Source organism: Alosa sapidissima, chromosome 13 (genome assembly GCF_018492685.1).
Source record: "Alosa sapidissima isolate fAloSap1 chromosome 13, fAloSap1.pri, whole genome shotgun sequence".
Lineage (NCBI taxonomy): Eukaryota > Metazoa > Chordata > Actinopteri > Clupeiformes > Clupeidae > Alosa > Alosa sapidissima.
Genome location: NC_055969.1, coordinates 4,834,064 through 4,858,983, shown reverse-complemented (window position 1 = coordinate 4,858,983; position 24,920 = coordinate 4,834,064). Strand labels below are relative to the sequence as shown.

At 41.7% G+C, this 24,920-nt stretch overlaps 2 protein-coding genes across 3 annotated transcripts in view; one reads left to right on the top strand and one right to left on the bottom strand.

The window, feature by feature from the left end:
• The window catches only part of LOC121680692 (high mobility group nucleosome-binding domain-containing protein 5-like), a 692,414-nt gene that overhangs the window by 513,275 nt on the left and 154,219 nt on the right, over positions 1-24,920 (top strand). The window lies entirely within an intron of this gene.
• The window catches only part of si:ch211-196i2.1 (collagen alpha-1(I) chain), a 101,979-nt gene that overhangs the window by 8,545 nt on the left and 68,514 nt on the right, over positions 1-24,920 (bottom strand). For both annotated transcript variants that reach the window (XM_042060165.1, XM_042060166.1), the window contains 43 exons: positions 22,178-22,285; positions 21,806-21,859; positions 21,166-21,219; positions 20,758-20,802; positions 20,433-20,486; positions 19,603-19,647; positions 19,200-19,253; positions 17,401-17,445; positions 17,249-17,302; positions 16,159-16,203; positions 15,968-16,021; positions 15,105-15,149; positions 14,737-14,790; positions 14,480-14,587; positions 14,285-14,338; positions 14,145-14,198; positions 13,688-13,732; positions 11,867-11,920; positions 9,726-9,770; positions 8,661-8,714; positions 8,145-8,198; positions 7,873-7,926; positions 7,699-7,752; positions 6,609-6,662; positions 5,884-5,928; positions 5,351-5,395; positions 5,000-5,107; positions 4,716-4,769; positions 4,557-4,610; positions 4,184-4,237; positions 3,763-3,870; positions 3,473-3,526; positions 3,186-3,293; positions 2,841-2,894; positions 2,606-2,659; positions 2,341-2,394; positions 2,125-2,178; positions 1,854-1,961; positions 1,569-1,622; positions 1,311-1,364; positions 685-738; positions 417-470; positions 274-327 (listed from right to left, as the gene is read on the bottom strand). In XM_042060165.1, coding sequence (XP_041916099.1) covers positions 274-327; positions 417-470; positions 685-738; positions 1,311-1,364; positions 1,569-1,622; positions 1,854-1,961; positions 2,125-2,178; positions 2,341-2,394; positions 2,606-2,659; positions 2,841-2,894; positions 3,186-3,293; positions 3,473-3,526; positions 3,763-3,870; positions 4,184-4,237; positions 4,557-4,610; positions 4,716-4,769; positions 5,000-5,107; positions 5,351-5,395; positions 5,884-5,928; positions 6,609-6,662; positions 7,699-7,752; positions 7,873-7,926; positions 8,145-8,198; positions 8,661-8,714; positions 9,726-9,770; positions 11,867-11,920; positions 13,688-13,732; positions 14,145-14,198; positions 14,285-14,338; positions 14,480-14,587; positions 14,737-14,790; positions 15,105-15,149; positions 15,968-16,021; positions 16,159-16,203; positions 17,249-17,302; positions 17,401-17,445; positions 19,200-19,253; positions 19,603-19,647; positions 20,433-20,486; positions 20,758-20,802; positions 21,166-21,219; positions 21,806-21,859; positions 22,178-22,285 — 2,565 coding nt within the window. The remainder of the gene's footprint in view (positions 1-273; positions 328-416; positions 471-684; positions 739-1,310; positions 1,365-1,568; positions 1,623-1,853; positions 1,962-2,124; positions 2,179-2,340; positions 2,395-2,605; positions 2,660-2,840; positions 2,895-3,185; positions 3,294-3,472; positions 3,527-3,762; positions 3,871-4,183; positions 4,238-4,556; positions 4,611-4,715; positions 4,770-4,999; positions 5,108-5,350; positions 5,396-5,883; positions 5,929-6,608; positions 6,663-7,698; positions 7,753-7,872; positions 7,927-8,144; positions 8,199-8,660; positions 8,715-9,725; positions 9,771-11,866; positions 11,921-13,687; positions 13,733-14,144; positions 14,199-14,284; positions 14,339-14,479; positions 14,588-14,736; positions 14,791-15,104; positions 15,150-15,967; positions 16,022-16,158; positions 16,204-17,248; positions 17,303-17,400; positions 17,446-19,199; positions 19,254-19,602; positions 19,648-20,432; positions 20,487-20,757; positions 20,803-21,165; positions 21,220-21,805; positions 21,860-22,177; positions 22,286-24,920) is intronic.

Below are 24,920 nucleotides of genomic sequence, written 5' to 3'. Positions count from 1 at the left end.
AAAGGTCTCCAAATGAAACAAGGAAACTCAAACTGAAATTGATATTTGAAATCTCAACATCCAAATAGCAGATTATTCCAGATGGCTTAGCCTTGTCTGGACTCTCACTAACCCTGTGCATGTAATTAATTAAAATGTATGCACATCTTACCCATCTTATATCCTCTTATATCTGAAAACTAGAGAGGAAGATGTCCTCATTTTGAAATACTGTGGAAGCATGAACAATTATCTAAAATAGAGAGCAAAAGTGGTAATATGCTTAACACTTACCTTTTCTCCTCGCACTCCCCTTAAGCCCCTTAAACCAGCTTTGCCTCGTTTCCCCTGAAGGACAGAAAAACATCAAGAGCTGAAGATTTGTTGCTGACTACATAAAATGCTAAAGATAACTGTGAAAAATGTGGACTTCTTACCGTCCTTCCTATAGAACCAGTCTTCCCAGGTGGTCCAGGAAGGCCATCTTCTCCCTACAAATCAAAAACAAACCCTAATCAGTGAGCCAAGACTGTCTCGCTGTATTGAACTTTAGCCATGCTCCTGTGAACCGGAGAGGTTCCCATGACTGGGAGGTTTGAGCAGAAAGATTAAGAACAGTCTCTGTGTTTGATCTCAGACTGACATGAAGGAGGAAGAAAAAGTTGGAGCAGACAGCACAGACATGTTGAACAGTATGACCTTTACCTTTTCTCCTTTCTGTCCGTGTCGTCCTGCTGATCCCGGTTTACCCATAGGGCCCTAGGGGAGTGACAACACCATCAGGAACCACGAAGGCGTGGGAGGGATGGTTTACTTTAAATTGGAGAGGTAAATGTGCGGTGCAACACAGGGAATTATAACGAGTACACAGCACCTGCCTTGACTATAAAGCAGAGGCCCCAAAGAGATCCACAGGGCCACTCTGGTGGATTTTAGATTAGGGCTTAAACCTTGAGTAAACACCTCTGAACCACTGCATAAAATACGAGGCCAAGGGTTTATAATTAACCTCCATGGGAGTTCAAAATAGTGATTCAGCCTGTCAACTTCACAGGAAGGATGTAAGATTATGTATGCTTTGAGTGCAGCTTCTCACTCTGTAAACAGAGCTATGTTATAGGCTTTGTCTAGATTCATACATGTAATTTTAAGGGCTGACTATCCACTGCATTTTAGTCAGGTGATTTAGATACAACTACAGGTGCAAACAGGTCAGTATAACATTTTCACAAACAGATGTTCTTGAATGATATGATCATGGTGTTGGTTCCCATGCTGCTTGTGTGCTGATTGCCTGGCTTGCTTTTCTGTCTTCCCTTAGCAGTACTTACTGAAGCTCCAGGCTCTCCTGCTGTTCCCTGGGCTCCTGGTTCTCCTGGGAATCCCTGAACAAACCAGACAGAAGAAGGAGAATAGCAGTGGGGTTAGAGCCTGGTACATGAAGACACTCTCATTTCATCAATTCAACTTAATAACCTGAAACGTTCTGTATGGCAAGAATATAAACCCTCTCGTTTTCTATCTCATGCATAAATATTTGATATTCATTCGAAAAGAGGGCGCAATACAGCTGTGGCCCTTCTAAGTACCTGTATGCCTGGTAGTGCTGGTGGGCCCTGAATACCTTGCAGACCCTCTGGACCCTGATGTAAAAAGAATAATCAGACAAGCTTTTCAGTTGTGTAGACTCAAGTCAATACAGTAACTTCAGCAACCCATCACACCAGATCTTCACAGAGCCCTCATTTTGCAATATACCAAAAATATAGAAAAGTTATATTTTTGAAGTGCATTTTTTTCCATAGTGCATCATCAAAGTCGGAATGGCTTCAGTACTGTTCAGTCATTCACCCATTTGCAGACTGTGGGCTTACCTGTTCCCCTTCCTCTCCAGGTGGTCCTGGATCCCCTTTGTCCCCAACAGGCCCTGGGGGACCAATAGGCCCCAAATCTCCCTGAGGTCCAGGGGGTCCTGTTTTACCCTACAGGACACATCCTAGTGTTACTGCCCTTGTTCACATTCACTGGTATGCTAAGAAATAAAGGTACTTAAAGCTGTTTCTGAAAAATTCCATTAAACAATAAACATTGGACTTGGGTCTATCTAATCAGGAGAATTGCTTCATAAGTTGTAGGATGTCTGACCTCAGGCCCTGGTTTCCCACGGTCACCTCTCACCCCTGCTGGTCCTGCTACTCCCTACAAAAGAACACAATAACACCCTGCATTACTCACACAATACTATAATGACTGTCACTCATTTAAATCAGTATCTGAATGAACACAAAAGAGTGTACAAAAAGGATAGATTAATCACATACAAACAGGCAACCACAAAGTGTCAATCATCTGAACCCATACCTGAGGTCCTGGATCTCCAGGAGGACCAATATCACCACCGTCACCAGATTCACCCTGTATAGGTTAATCAGTATTATGATTTCTATCCACGGATTTTCTAAAGATACAGTATGCACAAAGCGATGACCACAGGAAAACGCAAATATAACATAATTTCAATATAACCTGAACTACTCTGGATAAGAAATAACGTCTCATTTCTAAACATTATAGAAGGCGATACAGTTTCAGTCAAAGTATATTTATATTAAACAGAAGCAGCAACCTTTGGTCCTGGGGGTCCGTCAGGCCCTACAAGTCCACGAAGACCTGGAAAGCCCTGGAGAGAAAACGCACAAGAAACACCTGAGACGCTGAACCGCTGAACTTCATACATTCACATTTGTACACATTACCCTCATTAGTCAACTCTAAGTGGGGGCAATGGAATGTCATACTCCGATATTGTGTGGCAACAAAACATGGGGACATTGTTTTGATTATAATAAGCATGCACCTACCGATAGGCCTCTGAGTCCTGCTGGACCAAGTCCACCCATCACACCTGGTTCTCCCTGAAAAAACAAAAACAAAAAACAATGCATCAGCTGCAATACTGATCCAACTACACATGTTTATGTGCAGGTGGAATCTATTGCTTATTCTGTACACTCTCTAGTATCACATACATCATTTATGTGGGCTTTAGCACTAATAGTACATGTGCGTATCATCCAGACAGTCATTAAAATATGTCTGGTCAGGAAGATATCTTAACCATGAAATAAATCTCTCAAAAGCACGCTGTATCAAGGTCTAGTGCTGTAGAGTAGCTATAAAAACATTCTTCATTTGAGTGCTCTTACCAGGAGGCCGATGTGACCCTTATCGCCAGGCAATCCCTTGTCTCCTCTCTCCCCTGAGTCACCCCAGGGCCCCTCTATCCCAGTGAATCCCAGTGGTCCAACCTTACCCTGCAGAGGGACAGAGACGACACACACACTTACCACAACCACCACAGTGAAGCTAACATGATGCAGTTAGTTCACATAATGTAAAACACAGACATTATCCTCTCAGTGGTTTACTGTTCTATAACTCATGGTGGATACTACCAATATACCCTGTAGTTTCCCAGCATTTGCAAACTGACCTTTTCTCCTTTAGGGCCTGGGTCACCTGCTTCACCAGGGCTGCCCACATCTCCCTGTGAGATGATACAAGGATGAAAGGATGTGAAAGTGTTTGTTACACGAACAGCCACTATATATATATATATATATATATATATATATATATATATATATATATATATATATATATATATATATATATATATATATATATATATATATATATATATATATATATATATATAAATAATATATAACATTGCATGTGTGTATGATTTGATACTCTGTGCAGATAAGACAGGGCACTCACCTCTTTGCCATCAGGTCCTGGAGGTCCAGGCAGTCCCTTATCACCAACAGCTCCCACAGCCCCTTTGATGCTAGGGGTGCCATGCCTTCCACAAGGCCCCTTGTCACCCTAGGGGCAACGCAGTACAGTATTAGCCAAAAAACGTTTCCATGGAGCGTTGTTAGGGTGTAAGGCTGACTGTTAGGCATACAGAATTAGAAATGAGAATGTTTATAAAGACAATTTCAAAACTCTTGTTATGTCACATTCAATTAAATATAACCTGTTTAAGTTTGCTAAATGTTAAGTTTACTTGATACAAATGAAGCATAATGTTGCACTAAATTACACACCTTAATAGTGCCTTGCTTAAAAAATAGCCATAAAAAAAGAATTAGAAAACAAAGGCTTTGACATAAAATGCAGGATAAAGTTAAAACACCTGATCGCCTTTTCTTCCTGGTGGACCTTCCACTCCTGTAGGACCGGGATTGCCCTAAGGGAACAGCAGAGAGAGAGCGTTTACCATCTTCTTCTGTGACGAGATGATATGAATAGTTGAGTGGTAAATTGAGTACATGTATGTGAGCATTTTTATCTGGAGTAAAACCCCGTGACTGACTGCTTTGGCATCTTGTGTTGCTGTACATTTTTTCTGGCATTTCTTGTTAGAAGAAGAGCATACTGATGCAACTTTGGCCTCGATGACATTACAAAGTGCTACCATCCCATCATGTTCTGACTTCTCAATAACAAACAAACAAACAGAAAAAACACTCACTGACACATTCACATGAAATAATGATCAAACCCACCCGTGGCCCTTCCAATCCACCAGGACCTTCTTCACCAGGGGGTCCCACAAATCCCTGTGACATTGCAAATGACAGAGAGGTGAGTAGCCAGTTGGAGATTTGCAGTTTATGAACTTGTGTAAAGGGTTTACTGGAGGACAACCTTGTTAGTGTACTCACCATCTCCCCTCTCTCCCCGGCTGATCCTATCAACCCATCAGCCCCAGTCAGTCCCTAAAGGATGGAGGGTGGAGGTTGGAGGATGACGTTTTACGTTTTACAGAGGTGACAAACATTGGTACCATATAGAACCTTTCACTGCACATCATTAATTTGGGTTAATTATTATTATTTTGGAGGAACGCTCATTATTATTATTTTGGAGGAACGCTCATTTAGATGTTGACATACTGTATGTGGCTAGCATTTTTGGTCTTTGAGGACCTTGTGCTTAATCTACTTACTATAACTCCTGGTTGTCCGTCGGGCCCAGGGGGTCCTGGCGGCCCTATGCTTCCCCGGGGTCCAGGTTTGCCTGTTGGACCCTGTGAGCCCTTGTGTCCTGGAAGTCCCTGGAAAAAATACAAAAGTAAGACCTCAAATACTCGATGCCTTATTGCCTCTATTGAAGGGTTATTTTCTGGCCGTATGGTCAATGCAGAATGATAAAAACTTAATAATTTTTTCCTCTGGTACGTCAAAAGGTCTTGTGTTTGCACTAGACTATCTTATCTGTTCTTCTTTACAAAACTAGGCAACAGGTGACATGATGACATTCACATTTGTGAGACACTCTGATATTTCGGAATACTCACTTGTGGGCCCTGTTCTCCCTTGGATCCATCGGCACCTTGACGACCCTAGTGACGGGTAAAAACAACAAGCCATCTAAGGACACAAGTTCATGGCGAGATCGCCGTTGAATTAACCCATACATAGTAGTGAATTGCAGCAATTACTTGCAGCCCATCAGCACAGATCTGACAGATGCACTCTGTTCATTACAGCGTGACAGTTATATGTCAATTCAAACGGATAAACTTGAAAAATAAATCGGACCCTCAAAAGACCAAATGCAAGCAAAAAGCTTGCAGTAACAAGTCAACTCACAACTATTTCTCCCAATTCCCTGTGTATTGTCTGGAACAACATACCTCATTGATTACTGTAGATATGTAGTGCACCTTTATATAGTAATGCTAATTAGTAGTGGAACATGGACAAAACATTAACGCCAATGGTCCTTATGCAGGGCTAATGGCTCCTGTCCGACTGCAATTTGAGGAACTGGATTCACAGGAACGAATGATGATGCACTATGAAATACCTCCACTTATCTCCATATTACCTGAGGTCCTTGAAGGCCTGGCTCCCCGACTGTTCCTGGTGGGCCCTGCAGAAAATAGGCAGAGCTATAAACATCATGAATAAATAAAATAGCAATATGCACTGTTGACAAAGAGACTAAACCTGGCTGCTTGAGGCAACACTGAATCAGCTACCTACTGATGGAGGTGCAAACAGTGGAGGTTAAATAGAGGAGAATGTACATTTGGGTGACGTTAATCATTAAAGAGAGAGAGACCAGAATTAAACCCTATTTCTTCCATTGGATTTTCATCATTTGCAATAAATCCAAACAGTTGACATGTGAGGGAGAAGACTATATTAATCTCTTTGGGAGCGAGCCGCAAGTCTCTTTGAGGGAAATGCTCTCAATATTGCAGCACTCTCTCTTGGCATTGGTGCAGATCCCTGTGTTTCTGTGCAGGATTAGAAGTCTGGCTGGTGCAGATTTAAAGCTCTGCCACTGTCTGCCATCCAGGGATTTACACAGACTGACAGACAGGCACAATACAAACTGAATAGGGAAGTAGTTGTGCTCCCCTCGTGACAGCAAAGGGAATTGAACAATAAACACATAGACTGTCAACACATCCCACAAATCTAACCATGAATATCTTGAATATCATTGATGTACATTCTAGGAGAGCCAGTAATTAACACACACACACACACACACACACACACACACACACACACACACACACACACACACACACACACACTTACTGGAGGGCCACGCATCCCAATGGGTCCAGGAAGTCCTCTTACACCAGGTTCACCCTTTAATGGACGGCAAATCAAATCAAATCAGGACAGTGCACAGACATGCTTCACTACTGTGACAGGTCACAATACATACTATGTCCTGATAAATTCTCTACTTTATTTCTGTGTGTGTCTTTGGATAGGGTGGTTGGGGGAGACTTCATACATTTCTTCCCCCAGTAACTATGTTTGTATTGAACCTGCATATTTTTCACTGTAGTTTGCATCCCTTTGCTGAATGGTAAATCAAATGCTACCACCTTCCTCCTTTGATGGAATGGGACCCAGTGGCCACTGTGGCTTTCTCTTCTTTATGGCCCACTCAAGCCAAGGAGCATATTTGCTTTTAACAGCGTGTACATGTCTAGGCATCATGGCTGTAGCGCGCATCCTGCATCTGCTTGATGCGTCGGTTATGCACACTCTTAAAATTTGCAATGTCCGGAATTGCAAGGTCTGCCCTTTAGCAGAGTCCTCCAGTAACATGCGTATTGCGGAGGCAAGGTTTTGTTCAAAAAACGCTATCAGTTGTGTACGTCAACGTCAACAAAAAGCAAGTGTATCCCCGCCCTAAAGGTACACCCATGACACCCATTCATCCTGCCCCAACCAAGGAGTAGGTATTACTAAAATAACAAAGGAGGATTCATCCACTATGCTGCTCCCCACAAGCAAACTTTCCTTATCACAGTCTTGTAACCACATAGCCGAGGCAAAAGCATTGCTCTCTGCATTCAGCTGCTGGACCCAACCCAATGAGTTTGTGACCTTTTTATGCTGTGCGCTAACTCAAATTTTTTCAAACGATGCTGGAACTCTTTGGAATAACAAATGGCCGCGGCTGATAAATAATACCAATTGCGACAGCTCTCCGACAATGAGAATGTGACCAGCAAACGATTCCTCCAGCTGAATGCACAAGTAAGATTTGGTGGCATAATGAGTTTTCTCCAGCTTACTTGCCAGTAGTATTGTTCTGTATTCTGTTCTATTAGCAAACTATCAAAATGTAGGGTTGCTAAAAATAATGACAAACATATGATATATTTACCATTTCTCCCATGGGTCCTGAGTTACCCCGCATGCCTATATTCCCTGGAAAACCCTAAAGAGAGAAGGGGCATAAAGAATTACACAAAGACAGAGGCACACATGAATGTGAGTGCTGCCACACAAATATCAGTGATGATGTAGTAAGAACGGAGTCTGTAGGACAATCACTTACATACATGCCTACAGGGCCCTGGGGTCCCTCTGCACCTGGCTTTCCTGTTAAACCCTTTACACACATAAACACACACACACACACACACACACACACACACACACACACACACACACACACACACACACACACACACACACATACTTCAATGCTTTTATGTTGATCTTAACACAGGGGAAGAATTTACCGATCAAAAACATTGATAGAAGTATGTTGCCTCATATTCCAACACCAGATAAGGCATAAAGTGCCGTATGGCTGTCCCAACTCACCCTCTCTCCTGCTGGCCCTGGATTGCCCCTGGGTCCGTCATTGCCAGGAGGACCCTAAGGAGACAGCAACCATATCTGTACTATTACAAAATATTCAGTGTAATAAAGTGAGGCATTTAACCCATTTACTCCTGAAATGCCTGCTAAAAACGCCTATAGAATCCTATGGCATTCTAGACTAAATAACCTTATTTCCGTCTACCAAAACCTTACTATCTAAGCCTCTGCACATCTAGAAACATGAAATAAAAAGCATGCTGCGCTACGCAGCAACCAGCGGGAGAGTCAATGTTGCGCTATGCAGCAACAGGCGGGAGATAGAATGTTGCGTCGTGCAGCATCCAGCACGAATGGGTTAAACAGCTTACCTCATGGCAAAAATAAACAGATTCATTTTGTAGAGTTTATAAAGTAAAGTAGAGTAGAGTAGAGTAGAGTAGAGTAGAGTAGAGTAGAGTAGAGTAGAGTAGAGTAGAGCACTGTTCTGTTTTTTTGTTTTGTTTTTTAAACACTAACCAGTGGTCCGGGCGGCCCATCTTGACCAGGCTTTCCTGCAACACCTTGAAGTCCCTGGAACAAAAAGAGGACAGAAAGAGAAAGATGAAGGTGAGATAGAGGGAAAAGCAACCATAAGAATAGAGGGACGGAGGGAGAGAGCGAGAGACAGAGATTGGGAGAAAGTAGAGAAGGAGACAGCTAACTAATTACAGACTTCCACAGTCTTGGAGAAAGACTGGAGCAGACTGTGCAACTAATCAGCTCGCTGATAAGACTATGCATTTGTTCTCCTAATCCAGGACGGAAACAGCCTAAATCCCACAATCTACGTCTCACACACGACACATGCCATCTTAAAAAGTGTGTGTGTGTGTGTGTGTGTGTGTGTGTGTGTGTGCTCCTGCTAATGGACAAGACAGGAAAAGGCTAGACTAACTAGCTTGCGATTGTGTGTGTATGTGTTTCTAAAATGTGTGTGTTAATGCTTGGCCTTTTCAACTTTTATGCAGTCAATGTTGCAACATGTTTGATCCCTTCAGGGGCTGAACGCTGTCTTGTTAAACCTGGCTGGCGTCTGTTGTCGCAGCCGTATAACAGACCATAAAATGCATATTCCATATCCTGTAAAAGTGTGCTCAGCTGTTTACATTTAGAACAGTACGCCAGTATGCTCCTTTATAGCAGTGGTATCACACTAAAGCCTTCCTCATCCTAGAAGCAGAGTTCAGAGGTACTCTTTAATCTGAGGGGATAACTATGTCCTCATGTAAAAAAGCCCAGATTTATTAACATTCTGCACACATTACGTCATGCTCAATCAGTGCCGTGGTTTAGAGGTGAGGCTGCTTTGGGTTACTTGGCTGCATTCTGACCGGCCATCATTAACCTTATCTCAGCCTCAGTAGGCCTGGACATGAAGTAGCACACAGTGACTGATGCATTTTGCTCACAAAGCTAGAGGGCAAGGCAAAAGCTGAGGCATATCACAATGTCAATCACAGGACAGTATGGACACAGATAAGAAATGCCAAATACCATTTAAACAGGATGCAAGTAAACATATGTTTGTTTACTCATACCTACCGGGAGACCTTTATGACCAGCTGGGCCGGATGCCCCCTGAGGACCCTGAGAGCGAGAGAAAAAGAGCGAGAAAAACAGAGCACAAGAAAAATAGTCTACTGTCACCATCCAACCATCCATACATTATCAAAGGTTATTCAAACCTAACTGTGGTCCCTGCAGACCAGTGTCACCAGTTTTAATTGACAATTAATGAAGCTGTCTTTTCGTCATGAATGAATAAAATGCACAACTGACACCATAATTTACAACATACACTTGTTTCATTTGGCTGTTAAAAGAAATCTACACAGTGGATCAAAGGAATATCTGTCTGCCCCCTGCTGGATGATAGTGGAATGACAGGAGCTGCATGCAGTGTACAACTTTGGGAGAAGGTATCACAGTTCATCTTTATATTGGAATACTAAAGATTAAACTACAGGCAGACATGAACAAGAACTTGATGCTGTTTACCACTGTCTTTAACTATAATGTACTAATGACAAACTGAATATCTGCTATTGGATATATAGTTAGGTCCATAAGTATTTGGACAGTGACACAATTTGTTTTGTGGTTTTATCACTGTACACCTCCACAATGGGTTTGAAGAGAAAATGAAAGATTTTTCAAGGGGTTCAACAAATATATTGCATAAACAGCTTATATATATTGCCACTCGATTGTTGAGGCTCAAAAGTAATTGGACAATGTGGATCATTATAGAAATGACATATAATGCTTGGAGAAAAATATTTTGCAGTCAATGAGTGTTTGAAGTCTGGAATCCATAGACAGCATCAAATGCTGAGTTTCCTCTTGTGAGATGCTTTTCCAGGTCTTAACTGCAGCTGCCTTCAGTTGCTGCTTCTTTGAGGGTTCAGTTTTGCATTCAGTAAGTGGAAAACATGCTTAATTGGGTTAAGGTCAGATCACCGACTTGGTCATTCAAGAATATTCCATTTCTTTGCCTTGAGCAACTCTTAGGTTGCTTTTCTAGTATGTTTTGTGTCATCATCCATTGGAACCGTGAAGCGCCATCCCATCAGTTTTGCAGCATCTGGCTGAATCTGGGCAGCCCATCTATGTATCACCATCATCACATGTATAGACACATCAGAATTCATCCTGCTACTTCTATCAGCAGTCACATCATCAATAAACAAGTGACTCTGTTCCTTCGGCAGCTATACATGCCAATGTACAACACTACTGTACCTCCACTACATTTGACAGATGATGTGGCACACTTTGGATCATGAGCCTTTTCTTTTGTTCTCTTCTATGTCGTCCCATCATTCTGGTATAAATGAATCATAGTTTATTCTATCCAAAGAATCTTGTTCTGGAACTGGACAGACTTTTTATATGTTTATGTTTAATTTGGCCTCCCTGTTCTTGAGTAATACTAATGGATCACACCTTGTTGTCAACCCTCTGAAGTCATATTCATACAGTGTCTTGTAACATTGATAATTATATGCCAACCTGATCCAGAGTGTCTTTGGCTAGACATTGTGAACAGGCTTTTCTTCACAAAGGAAAGACTTCTGCTGTTCTGTCCACATTGCTGAGATCATCAGTGCATTTCCTCTATTTAAGAATGAGCCAAATTGTTGATTTCATCACTGCTAAAGTGATAGATATGGTTGTTTTTTATTTCAGCCTAATTAGGGCAAATGCTTGGAATGAACTCCAGACCTTTTATCTGCTTAATTTGTCACGGAATAATGAGGAAATGGGTCACAATGAACCCAGTCAACTGTCCAATTACATTTGGATTTATGGCTGTACTTCCTAAATGGTTGAAGCAATATTTTGTTTTGTTCAAACCTTGAAATTAAAGCTGAACATCTACACTTCAAGTACATCTTGATAGCTACAGTATCCTTCAGATCCATTGTGGTGGTGTACAGAGGTAATATGACAAAAAATAATGTCACTGTCTTATTGACTTATGGACCCAACTATGTACCTATTGACTGTCTTTTCACACAGGTTTACTCAAGGTCAAAGCCCACAAATGTGTACAGATGTCTGTTTGGGTCTATGTGCATGATACTTTATACTAAATGCAACTCTTATGTATTTCAGGAGTGGACATCACACAAATCAAACAGAGCAAGCAGTAATCATGTATTAGAATATAGAATGGGAACCTGTGTACCAGGCTTTCCTTCAGCTCCCTGGAGTCCTGTGGCACCAGGCATACCCTGCAACACATTCACACAACACACTCAAAAACTATTGCCACCACTCTTCTTCACCAGGACACTTACCCTTTAGCCAATGGACTGTTGCCCACATGGCTTAGACTTGGAATGGGTCATATCCTACCTAACTGGATATAACTTGCATGGTACAATACCTATTAATATAATGATACTACTAATGCTTTATTATGGGGTGACCTCCTAAGGGGAATTCTATGTTGTTAGAAAGCATAAAAACACATTTAAGTGATTGTCTTCCAAAACCCACTTGTTTATTAATGGGCAGTCTTGGTTTGGAAACGTGATTCAATGAGACGACTATGAGCCATTCAGAACTCTTCCCTTCGTGACATCAGAAAGGGAAATTTGTTGAATAAAACCACCTACATTTTCAAGACCAAGTCTCCCCTCATGACTGGACAAAGAAAGTTCTTACAAAAGCTACAAAGCTTTTATCCTGCAAACTCAAGACCTGTTTCCAAACTGTTGAAGCAAAGCCATTGTGCAATAAAGGTGTGTTTGTAAAGGAACAGGCACACAAACTGGGCGCTTTGAACAGGACTCTTCTACCTGGTTGAAAACGGTATTTTGGCCAGAGTATTACATACATGTTTTTAATAAAACCTAAAGAAACAATTCAATTATTGTAGAAAAAGGGGTAAAATATGTGACCTTTAACAGAATACTCTTAATGCAGTCAACATTACATATACTGAGGACCAATACAAAAATGTTTAAGAGGCTGTATTGTTTTCTTTAGGTATTTTTTTGGTTATATATTCTGTTCAGCTCCTCATTTATTGTCTGCCTTCTTCTTCTGTTGGTATTGTTACATTCTCTCCACTCACTGATTTTTTCTGTGAAGATGTTTTGGAAACTCATTATTTTACTCTCCCTTCTACACTACTGTCTCTCTCTCCACACACACACACACACACACACACACGCACACGCACACGCACGCACGCAGGCACGCACACACACACACACGCACACGCACACGCACACGCACACACACACGCACGCACGCAGGCACGCACACACACACACACACACACACACACACACACACACACACACACACACACACACACACACACACAACCTTTCTGGCAGGTCTTACAAAAACACAGTTTCACCAACGGAACTGATCCATAAAACATGAGCTAGCCTTGATTGTCACCACAGACCTTTTAATGCTTAATGAGGAGACAGTGGAAAAACGCACGCACACTGCTTTTCCTCCTCCGTCCGTGTCTCAAAGTTTATCAGAATAAAGCAGCATATTACGCTCCACTCCCACTGACCGTAGCTCACCTATCAGACACAAGGATACTCTGTTCCCCAAGGGGGTGTCAACAGGGACACAGCACACTGCTTGTTATGCACACTCAGAGGCCAGGGTATGAATACATTAGAGCTAATCCTTCACTGCCATGACTACACTGCGGCCTTTTTGTTCCTGCTTATTGGTTTAAATGAACAGTAGCTCGTATAGATCGTTTGTCTTCCTCTAAAGAGGCGCGTGTGTGACAGCGCTGGGATGCAAGCGGGCATCATTAGGGCAGCCTTCTGTTTCACTGAGCGAGTTTCTTTTACAAGCTCAACAATGAGATGGCAACTTCATTTTACATTATTTGCGAAAAGGGTATGGGAGAGCAAGAGTGAGAGCAATAGAGATAGGGAGAATGGGAGAGAAAAAAAGAAAGAAAGAAAGAAAGAAAGAAAGAAAGAGAGAGAGATGAGGGGGATCAATTCGGTACTTACCGGTTGACCAGGCATGCCAGCATGACCTCTCTGACCAGCACGACCCTAGAAACAGAGGTTACCGTTATCCAAGCTGTCATCTGATGCCATAATTGGTCAAACTCACTGCCACACTCATTTTCATACAGTATGTACTTAATCTTATTTCACTTTTTGGGGGGCAACCTACAGTATATGGTTATATGTGTCGTGCTATACAAACATTTAAACGATCACTGTCTGTGACCACTGTTCTATGCACAGCAATGATAGAAAAATTGACTGGCGCTACCAGGACTAAATTATTTAAGGGCAATTTAGTGATTGACAAGTTAAAGAATTTGAGCCAGTAAAGACACATGTCAGTCTAGACATTTTCTATATGATTGTGTGTGGATGTGTCCGTTCATTAGTATGCACACATAAAAAGCAAGCATGTTGCAGAAGGTATCATCAGTTCAAAAAAATATGTTTTTACCCTCGGTCCTCTGGGTCCAGGTTTTCCTTTTCTTCCTTCTGGGCCCTTGCCCCCCTTCACCAAAACACACAAATTACTCATTTGAATTACTGCTGCAAACTTCAAACCTTTATAATGAAAAGATCATTTGTCTGTCTGACCTTTGGTCCCAGTCTGCCCAGCTTGCCCTGAAGCCCAGACTCTCCATCTTCACCCTGTGTGTTAAAAAAAGAAAATGCCAAAATGATGAGTCGTTTGTTTTTCTCACTTCCATCAGAATCCGAATCTAACATGTACATATTCTTACTTAACTCATAATAGAGAAAGAATTATAGTGTTCTACCACTGCTCTGTACCTGAATTCCTTTCGGACCCAGCTGGCCTTTCTGTCCAGGGAACCCCTGTGAACCAGTGGGGCCTTGCTCGCCCTGAGGGCCCGAAACCCCTGGAGCCCCTTGGACACCCTGAACATGAAGAAGAGGAGAGGGAGGAAGGCCATGAGATCCGTGTTCACAGTAAAACAAAAGATCTCCTCTCTCCTTAGATGACAGGTGCTTTCCCAAATACAGTCCATCAGTTAGCCTGCATATATGAAGGTTCATGTTCATCTTACCTTCCCTCCTTTGGGTCCAAGATCTCCCTTGTCTCCATCAGGTCCTCTTCTACCCTACATAACAAAGAATACTTGACTTTTCAAATGGCATGAGAATATTTAACATTGACATACTGTTGAAACTGTTAGAATGGCAGAATATCCCTACCCTGTTAGTGCCAGATGCCAGATGGATAGCATGCCAAAGGGGTAAAAGTTTACATAACAGCAGTAAAAACTACTAATGTGGGTTTGCTTTGCACTTAATTCTTAAAAGAGAGCATTGCTTTACATGTGTCCCCGCATTTTCTTACTCTGATTACTGAACCCACATTCTTGGTGTAACCACAGTCACGGCATGCACAAATTGCTTAGTTGGGCCAACTCACCACTATACCATGGAAACCCATTGGACCTTGTGTTCCTAATGGCCCCTAAAATCAAACAGAAATAAAATGTCATGGTTTAATTGATGTTGTGTGCACTTGTCATTTCTGTAAGAGTGTGCACTTGACATTTCTGTAAGACACCTTCCCTTCAACAGGCAATGGAGGTCAGGGAAGAGGAAGGAATCTCAGACCAGTGAATATGCCTGGTCTTACTCAAGGCTAAGAGGACATATTTTTGCAAACCTGTATGTCTTTGTAGACTTAAACTATGTAGTAAAACTTCACTGTGATGATAAAAATTCAACCATAATTCTTGCATCAACAGTATCCCTCAGGTGTCCGCAGTACCGTACCAACTGAGAGTGTGTCCAGAGTGTGATCAGCCTGTCTACTGCACAAGAAGTAGAGTGATGATAACGGCCGCCTTTACCTAATCTGCAGCGCAGAGGCCACTGATAGATGATTTATGAGTAATTAAGGATGAGGCAGATGGCTGATCACATCCATCAAGCAAAAAAAAAAAAACTACAGACGCCTGAGGGGTTCCAGCTGGCCGTCAGACAGCGTGGCCATCAAACATAAAACCGCATGGAGGAGATTTATGTTGGAAACACTCAGCTGAAAGATGGAGAAGATACGGGACCTACTATGTCAGACTTCACTGGCTGACCAAGTGACACTGAGTCACATTACAGATCCAGCATCCGTGATAAGAGCAGTGTCAGATTCCATCTGTGCACATGAAAGCCTCGCTGATGATCAAAGCCTGACGTCAGCGCTCTGAGCCGAGGGAGAGCAATGGTCTGCAGGCAACCACAAAGCAGAATGGAACTACAGATGGCTGTACTGGACTGTGCACTCACCATCGGTCCCTCAAAGCCAACCTCTCCACGAGGGCCCAAAGGTCCCATAGGGCCCTACAGAGAAAGGGATAGAGAGACACACAGAAGGAGAACAAGAGAAACATCTCATGAATTTTGCAGACATAATAGAATGCAGTAACTGAGCTAATATCAAGACGTTACATCATGATAGAAACAGCTTTTAGACTTACTGGATCTCCTTTAGGACCAGGTGGTCCTTCCAAACCAGGCAATCCCTGTCAGTGTACAGCCATAAAAACAAAAACACAGGTGATTGATTACCCATACAGCCACAGAGCAACTGGTCTGAAAATATGTGTCCCGTGTATCAAAACTAAATGCCCCCTAAACTCATAAGCAGGCTACACCAGGCACGTACTGTAACTGAAGCGTTCTAGAACACTGGTCTAATTTTATGGAATGTACTGTACTGTACAGTATGTGCCGCTATCACGTCTGGTGTATCCTGTTCCATTTAAAGGTGCGATTTGTAGGATTGTTACCGAACGTTCTGTAGGCCAAAATCAAAACACTGGTGAACTTTCTCAAGACTACCAGACGCGAGCCTCTTCTGGGTTGCCAGATGTAATGAAGACTTAGCTAATAACGTTAGTTGACCTGCAGCTGCTTTAACGTTTCTCCAACTATGACCCAGCTACACATTACGGAAACAGTGAAAACAAAAAATACCTCTCCAACCAACGTATTTAGCTGAAGTTAGCGATGCAGATGAAGTTTAGCCTAGGCTACCTGTTGTGGAGAAATATGGCCAGCTCTGCGTCAGACTTGATATTCTTCGTTTGACGAAGACGTCACCATCTCAGGAAGCTCCTCCGATGTCCACTTAGGCCTAATTTGTTTCTTGTTTTAATTTTGGAAATGTTCCTGCCTCTCGTAGGCGTTCATGACTACAACTGACAGCTGTTGACAGTTGGCCTTTGCTAATTTGGCAACCCAAATAGGAGGACGCGCTAGCCCATTATTAATACGCTATTCTAGAATTAATCGTTCAAAACATAAACGAAAATTCCAAGAGATTCCGCCCCGTAACTCATTTTTTTCATGGGTTTTACGGGGTTAGAGTTATGTTGTCAAATAAGCCATTACTTCAATTAGTCGTGTTTCCTTACTCTCTGACAACATATGGTGATAATTTTTGGAATAGTTACAGTTTATTTTCCATTATTTCCTACATACTGGACCTTTAATACAGTGGAAGCTCATTGTTGAAGCCTCGTGTCACCTGCCTCTCAGGTGCTTTGATAGAGAAGTGACACTCACCTGTGGGCCCCTGGATCCGGGACGCCCCCTTGGCCCCTCCAGGCCCGGTGGACCCTGCAAGCATCACGCAGAAATGAGAAATACTCCAGCCATACAATCAGAAAATATTGCATTTGCGCTTGCTGATGGTCAGTGTGTTGTTAACTGTGTACCTGAGGTCCCAGAGCACCAGGGGCTCCTGCAGGTCCCTTATCGCCCTACAAAACCACAGTGGAGGTGAGAATACTTCACTTCAATCAGACATACTATACTCTACAGTCATTTACTTATAGTTTAGATAAGATCAGATAAGCTAAGATAAGATAAGATAAGATAAGACAAGACTTTATTGATCCCACAGCTGGGAAATTGACTTGTCACAACAGCCCAGTAGTATATGAATAAAAGAGTAAGAACATGTTATATAATAACATTCTCACCAAGTATTATCTTTACAATCTTTAAATCAAAGAAGGTTTAATTATTCAGATAGACCTCTGGTGGTCATTGTGAAATATCAAAGCTAAACAGCTAAATAAATAGATTGAGTATGACATGTGAGGGTTACAGGTACACTACCATTATTGAACAGTGAACAGGTGCAACTGGGAAGGGGGAAGAACAGACTAAGACTAAGGTAAAAGAAATCTGGCAAGCAATTCTGCACATAGATGGATAGATGATGATGGATGATGGGTGATGAGGTGCCAGACAAATGAAGGAATAGATGGACATTTAAATGAGGAACTAAACAGATGGAAGATGTTACCAAGGAGACCAGGGGCCTCATGTACATTTGGTACCTTTGGGTTTCATACTAAAACATTGCGTACGTGCAAACCTGAAAAGTAGCATACGCACAAAAAAATCCTGATGTATGAAACTGTGCGTACTGCAGCATTCCACGCAGCTTTTCTTTGTACATCCAAATTAACGTGAAATTAAGCGCACATCCACGAGCATTACACTCCACCCTCTCTCCTCCCTCAATCACGCTCATTTTAATATGCTCACTAGAAGGACATTGGAGAGCGCAGACCTCCGCGAAGACAAAATGGCCCATCCCGCAATATTAATAACAATGAAAACTCATTTGTGGATCCATTCATACTCGAACCTGCTCGAGACCGTGGTAGAATTATTGGTCAGTCTGCAAGTAGGTGACAGGGTTCGCATAACTGGATTTGATGCATTTGAACTATTACAACACAACTGCATTAATAAAAAAAAAAACATTACATCAATCGTGTCCAAGTAGGCTACCACGCATCGCGCACTCGAGGTGGAATAAACAAAGTTGATCCAGGGCACATCGCCACAACATTACGATTTCTGGATCATATCCCTTTATTTGCACACAAGTGTGACAACAATAATGTGAATGCTTACTCGAGGAAAGTCAAAGTATCCTATGCAGTCAATCACACTAAGAGAAATAGCTTATATCCGCGCTTATTACTTGAATTTCCCCTTGGGGATCAATAAAGTATCTATCTATCTATCTATCTTATTAGTCAGCCTTTCTATTCTATCTATATGTGTAGGCTATAGGTTTCACATTCCCTTTTAATTCGTATCCTCTAATAAGTCTATAGTTGTCATTATAGATAGGTTGTTGCATAACTTAGTAGAATTTGAACATGTTGCATGCCCATTTATATAGAAACATAGGCCTACTTTCGAAGTGTTATAATTTTTAATAACCCACGTTTCATAATATACTGTGCAAATAAAGGCCTAGACTCGCGATCAACTAATGTTGTTGCGCTGCATTGCCTCTAAGTGTCGCCAACTGACGATACACATTGGAAATGTGCGTACGCATATATGACATGAAGTTTGCGTGGAGGACCGTACATTCTCACGTTCAAGTCATTCTTCGTACATCCGGACGTGAGCGTGAGAAGTGGCGCACGCAGCATTTTTGTGCGTACGCAAGCTTTGTACATGAGGCCCCAGGTGTTTGCCTCACCTGTGATCCATTGGCTCCCTGAGCTCCAACTACCCCAGTCATGCCAGGAGCACCCTGAACACACACACACACACACACACACACACACACACACACACACACACACAGAGAAAGAGACGGAGAGAGAGAGAGAGAGAGAGAGCAAGAAATTGGAGTTGGACAACACCTCAAAGGTAATCTTAATCCCCTTGAGATACCAAATGTAACAACTTCTAAATAATATTTATATAGGTAATACAATAAACAAAAGGGTTGATACACTCAAGCCCAAGTGAGTTCAGCTTCCATTTTGGACTAATTTTCTTAATCCATAAAAAATAGCTACCAGAACAGTATAAATTCAGTGAATGGGAATGCTTTTCTGCAGTAGTATAAAAACTAACAGAAGTGTTCCTCAACTTACTGGGGGTCCTGGGTGACCGGGTGGACCCTCTAAGCCATCCTCTCCCTGTAGAAGCATGTCCGCACACACATACAGACACACACACACACACACACACACACACACACACACACACAGACAAACACAGACACATACACACACACATACACAAATAGGGAGAAACACATTAGGCAAAGAGCGCAGCCGTTTTGTATCAAGTTTATTGCGCTGCTTTGTCTTCATGCACAAATTCGCTGTACTGAAAGTCATTAGGGGCCATGAGACAAAGCAGGAAATATCTGAGCGATTGGGTACACGCGTTCACCTCCAAAACAGCTGTAGCATCAGCTGTTAATTGCTGCGCTGGCCCAGCCCCAGTCTCTTTGACACAGACCTGGTTCTCGCTCGCAGAACCTTAAGATCCCGCTGAGCCTTAAGTGAACTTAAAGTGAGCTAATGGGAGCCAGAGAGCTCTTCCTTCAACTCAACCATTTCCATCCTGCTTCTATTAGAATAGATAGGAATAAATAGATAGCTTCAGGTTTGCTTCATCTAATAATAAGTCATCCGTGGAGGATGTGCTCGGAGAAGTACTTCACGCCAATATTTTCAGAAATGTGCTCAGAGTCAGGCTAGCACATTTATTTCTTCCACTATTTTATTTTTTTCACATACGAATTTCATATCACACTGCTGACCAGTCTTACAGTCTTATGAGAATCTGATCAGGAAAAGTAACCAGCATCATTCTCACAGGACTGGGACTGATTGCAGCAAACAGGCCACTTGCCTCCTGCTTCCTGGGTTTGATACTCTAGAAGCCATTTGTTTTACAGTACATCACCACTCACATCTGGTCCCAGTGACCCCTGAGGTCCCTCCATTCCTCTGATACCCTGTGGCCCCTGGAAACAATCAGAGGGAGAGAGAGAGAGAGAGAGAGAGAGAGAGAGAAAGAGAGAGAAAGAGAAAAGGGTTTTCAACTTGTCATAGAAGTATGTCCACATCTCTTACAAAGTGAAAAGGCATGGACAATTATGTGTTTGAAATTCATAGCTGAAAATCTGCGGTGGTTTGCTTTGATACACTGATACTTTACTCACACCCACACATGGTGGCCACACACACACACACACACACACACACACACACACACACACACACAACAATACTTACAGGTGGTCCTACAGGGCCAGCTTGGCCATGAGCTCCCTTGGATCCCTAAGAGATGAAGACATAATTCAAATGAAACATTTTGTCAGCATCAGAGTCTGACACATGTAATCAGTCAGAAATGTCATGTGCATGACCAGAAGATATCAGCAGATTCTGCCTATCACCACTAGATGGCTATACAGTCTAATATATGACAGATGGAGTACAGCCTACTGACCACAGCATCTTTACAGGTCTGACATTACAGAGACAAAATGCTGTTAGATAGATAGATAGATAGATAGATAGATAGATAGATAGACAGATAGATAGATAGATAGATAGATAGATAGATAGATAGATAGATAGATACTTTATTGATCCCCAAGGGGAAATTCAATAAATGAAATTCAAATGAATGAAGCATACTTTCTCTCCAGGCTCTCCATCCTCTCCGCCTGGACCAGGAGACCCTATCAAGCCCTGTGAGAAAATACAATACACACTGACCATTGCACAACACAGCAGGGGAGTACGCTCTGTCTGGTCTTAGCATCCTTCATTGGAAAACACACAGTGCATTTAGTGCATTTAAAATGTGGTAGTATACTTAGAACAAGATTAGATTATTTCATTCTGTTCAGAAAACAAACAAAACTAATACTGGCAATTAGGGGCTCATAAACAATTGTAAACATAGGAGACATATGGCATCAAAGTCATTAAGTGTTGCTGGGTGGCTGAAACTATGAAATAAAGTCTCTTTTGGTGGAACACATGTGAGAATTAAAGACACGTGTTGTGACAGTAACGGCAATTAATGAATCACCATTAATGGACAAAAAAGAACAAAAACATGAAAAGGATTTAATCAGTTTAAAAAAAAAATCAAAAGGATCAAATCACTTGTGCTTCTGTAGTACAGCCTCTGAGTCAAGGTGTGTCACACTGCCCCCTAGCAGCAGCGCGTGGAACTGCAATTAAATACTGGCGCGACAATGACATAAGAGCAAAGAATCCCCCCAGCATGTAAACAACAATCAGACACATCTCCCACTGGTCTCCTTACCTCGTCTCCCTTCTCCCCAGGTGACCCTGGTTCCCCTCTGTAGCCCAAAGGACCCTAGGAAATGAGAGCAGGCGCCAGGACGTCAACACACACTAGTCTCCCGCCTGACAGATCTAATGCCTGCTGCAGCTCTACCTCACAGATTATGATCCAAAAACTTTGCTCCAACTTGTCTGATACTAATGCTCTAAGCAACTCCAATGGGCCATGAAGTTGTGGTGTCAGGTATGCATTGTTAAAGAGAATAAGCAGAAGCTTTCAGTATAGTTATTGTTCTGGCAATCAATGCTTTGGTGCGTCAAGCATATGGAATGTCTTTCAGAAGGGATAAACAATGTGTTGCCTTAGGTGAATGATGACATTTGCCCTCACCTGTGGTCCAGGTGGACCAGGAGCCCCTTGCTGTCCATCCTGTCCATTCTCTCCGTCCTTCCCATTGGTGCCCGCTCTCCCTCGCATGCCCTTTGGTCCTCGGTCACCCTGACAACAAACACAACACTCACATCAGTCTACTTCCTCAGGCCATCTCAAAATATCTACTTGTTACATAAACAAAATGATTCAGCATTCAGGTCCACTGAATCAAAAGGGGAAAGAAATCTCTGGCAACCATATATTTTGAATGATTACTCAATTCAGAAGGCATTGATACTAAACATCTGGCTATGGAGAGATGGGGAGAGAGAGAGAAAAAGGAGTTGCAGAGGAACATCTGTGGGCATCTATCTATAAGTTGTTGTGCTGGAGAGAGACTGATATCGTCAAGGTCTGTAGATGATGGATGTGAGTTGAATGGGGTCCAGAGTAAACAACAGAGGCTTTTGCACAATGTAATTTATTGCAGGAGATCCAGACTCTGGCACACAAGCAAGAGTCTGATTGGTTCTGTGCCACTGACTCATTTCTTCTCATCATCGAAAAAGATGAAATAGCACTTAAATGGCATACTTAAGCTCTAAAATGACACAATAAGAGGTCAGTCAAGATTATCTTCTGCTGTGATTTATTTCTCCTCAATAGAGTTATGGGATCTTCAAAAAATATCAAAAGACTCATCTGTTTACCTTGCATCTGACTGATTCATTTTGACAGAGTCGTGGTTTGTGGTATGTTTATGGTTATTGTATTGTTATTATTCCGGTAAATTCTATTAAGTCTATTACTGATACTCATATTTTATTTTATTTAGGCTATATGTCTTTACTTTTACAATTACAAAGCATCTGCTAAGAACTATAAACAGACATAAGTGTTTGCTGAGATGCTGCATTGCCCTGGTGTACAGTATATCTTAAACCTAAAAAGAATAAGTGAACCACCACAAACCAAACATGCACAAAAACAAATAAAAGTAGGCATATATATACAGCTCTGAAAAAAAATTAAGAGACCACTGCACATTTTTCTAATGTCATCCTATGGTTACTGAGTGATGTTCAAATGAGTTGACGGTCATATTAATAATTAAGAGACCACTGCAAATTTCAATATGACCGTCAACTCATTCAAATGTCACTCAGACATCATAAAATGACAAATCTGACTATTTCATGGAAAATATATGTTCTTTTTGAATTTGATACCAGCAACATGTTTCAAAAAAGTTGGGACAGGGAATGTTTACCACTGTGTGGCTTCACCTCTTCATTTAACAAAATTCTGTAAATGTTTAGGAACTGAGAGCTGAGACCAGTTGCTAGAGTTTTGAGAATGAAATGTTGTCCCATTCCTGCCCGATATAGGATTTCAGTTGCTCAACAATATGGGGTATTCTTAGTCATGTTTGTCATTACATGATGCGCCTGGATTGACAGGTCTGGATTGCAGACAAGCCATTTTAGCACCTGGACTCTTCCTCTATGGAAAAATACTGTTTAAACATGTGCAGAATGTATTTTGGCATTGTTTTCCTGAAATAGTCAAGGTCTTCCCTGGAAAAGACATTGCCTGGATGGTAGTATATGTAGCTCAAAACCTGTATACATCATTCTGAATTGATTGTGCCTTGTCAGATGTGCAAGATACCCATCCTTTTTTTGTTTTCTTTATCATTTCAACTTTTCCAGCATTTTGTTGCCCCATCCCATCTTTTTTTAAACGTGTTGCTGGTATCAAATTCAAAATGAACATACATTTTCCATGAAATAATCAAATTTGCCATTTTCAACATTTGATATCTTGTCTGTGTCCTTTTTGCAGCTAAATAAGAGTTTACAAGATTGACAGATTATTACGGTATATTTTTTTATTCACATTTTACACAACGTCCCAACTTTTTCTGATTTGGAATTGTATAGATCTTCTTGCTACTAAACAATTAAGTGGTAAATACATTACGTAAGGGATAATGGATGACAATGATAATGGTGTTTGTTAGCTGAAAAATAATGCACATTCAAAGTAATAATGTGGCCCTGACGTGCAGTGGAAAAATAATTGACACTCTAAACACCACATCACAATAGGAAATTCAACCGAACAGTGGTATAAGCCAGGATAATTAAGGGTGAGTGTCAAAATGTTACAGTTTTTAAAACTGATCTGAAAATACAAACACACACATCTATCTTCTCTCCCCCTGGATCACCTGTGCAAACCTCTCACTAAATGAGGAGAATGAGGTAACATATTTTCATACTTCTGCGGTGACTGAAACTTAGTGTACACTACAGGACGAGTTTATAAAAAGCTCAAGTCGCCTTTGCGTCATAAAGTTCCACCACATTGCATTAAGAGCTCAGTGTCAACACACTTTATTAGCTGGTTCAAATGAGGTCCCAAAGAGAAGGGAAAAAAGCAGCATGCCTTAGTCCATAGTCACATGTGCCAACATTAGGTCAAGATACTGACTCTAGTTTCAGTATTTCAATACATTTCTGGGTGTGATCAATGACATGAACTCACTTAATATTCTATCCATCCACTGCTGATTGCACAAGGCACAAAATGCACTGAAAAGTCATTTTATATATTATGTGCTGGAATTCATTGTCCTGGATTCTAAATGGCAACTAGAGCAATAGATTGTCTGCTGGATAGTTTGTCTTAATGTGGCAACACTATTTTGTAGCCTTAAACCAAATACTGCAATTCAACCCAAGGGTATGGTCACAAA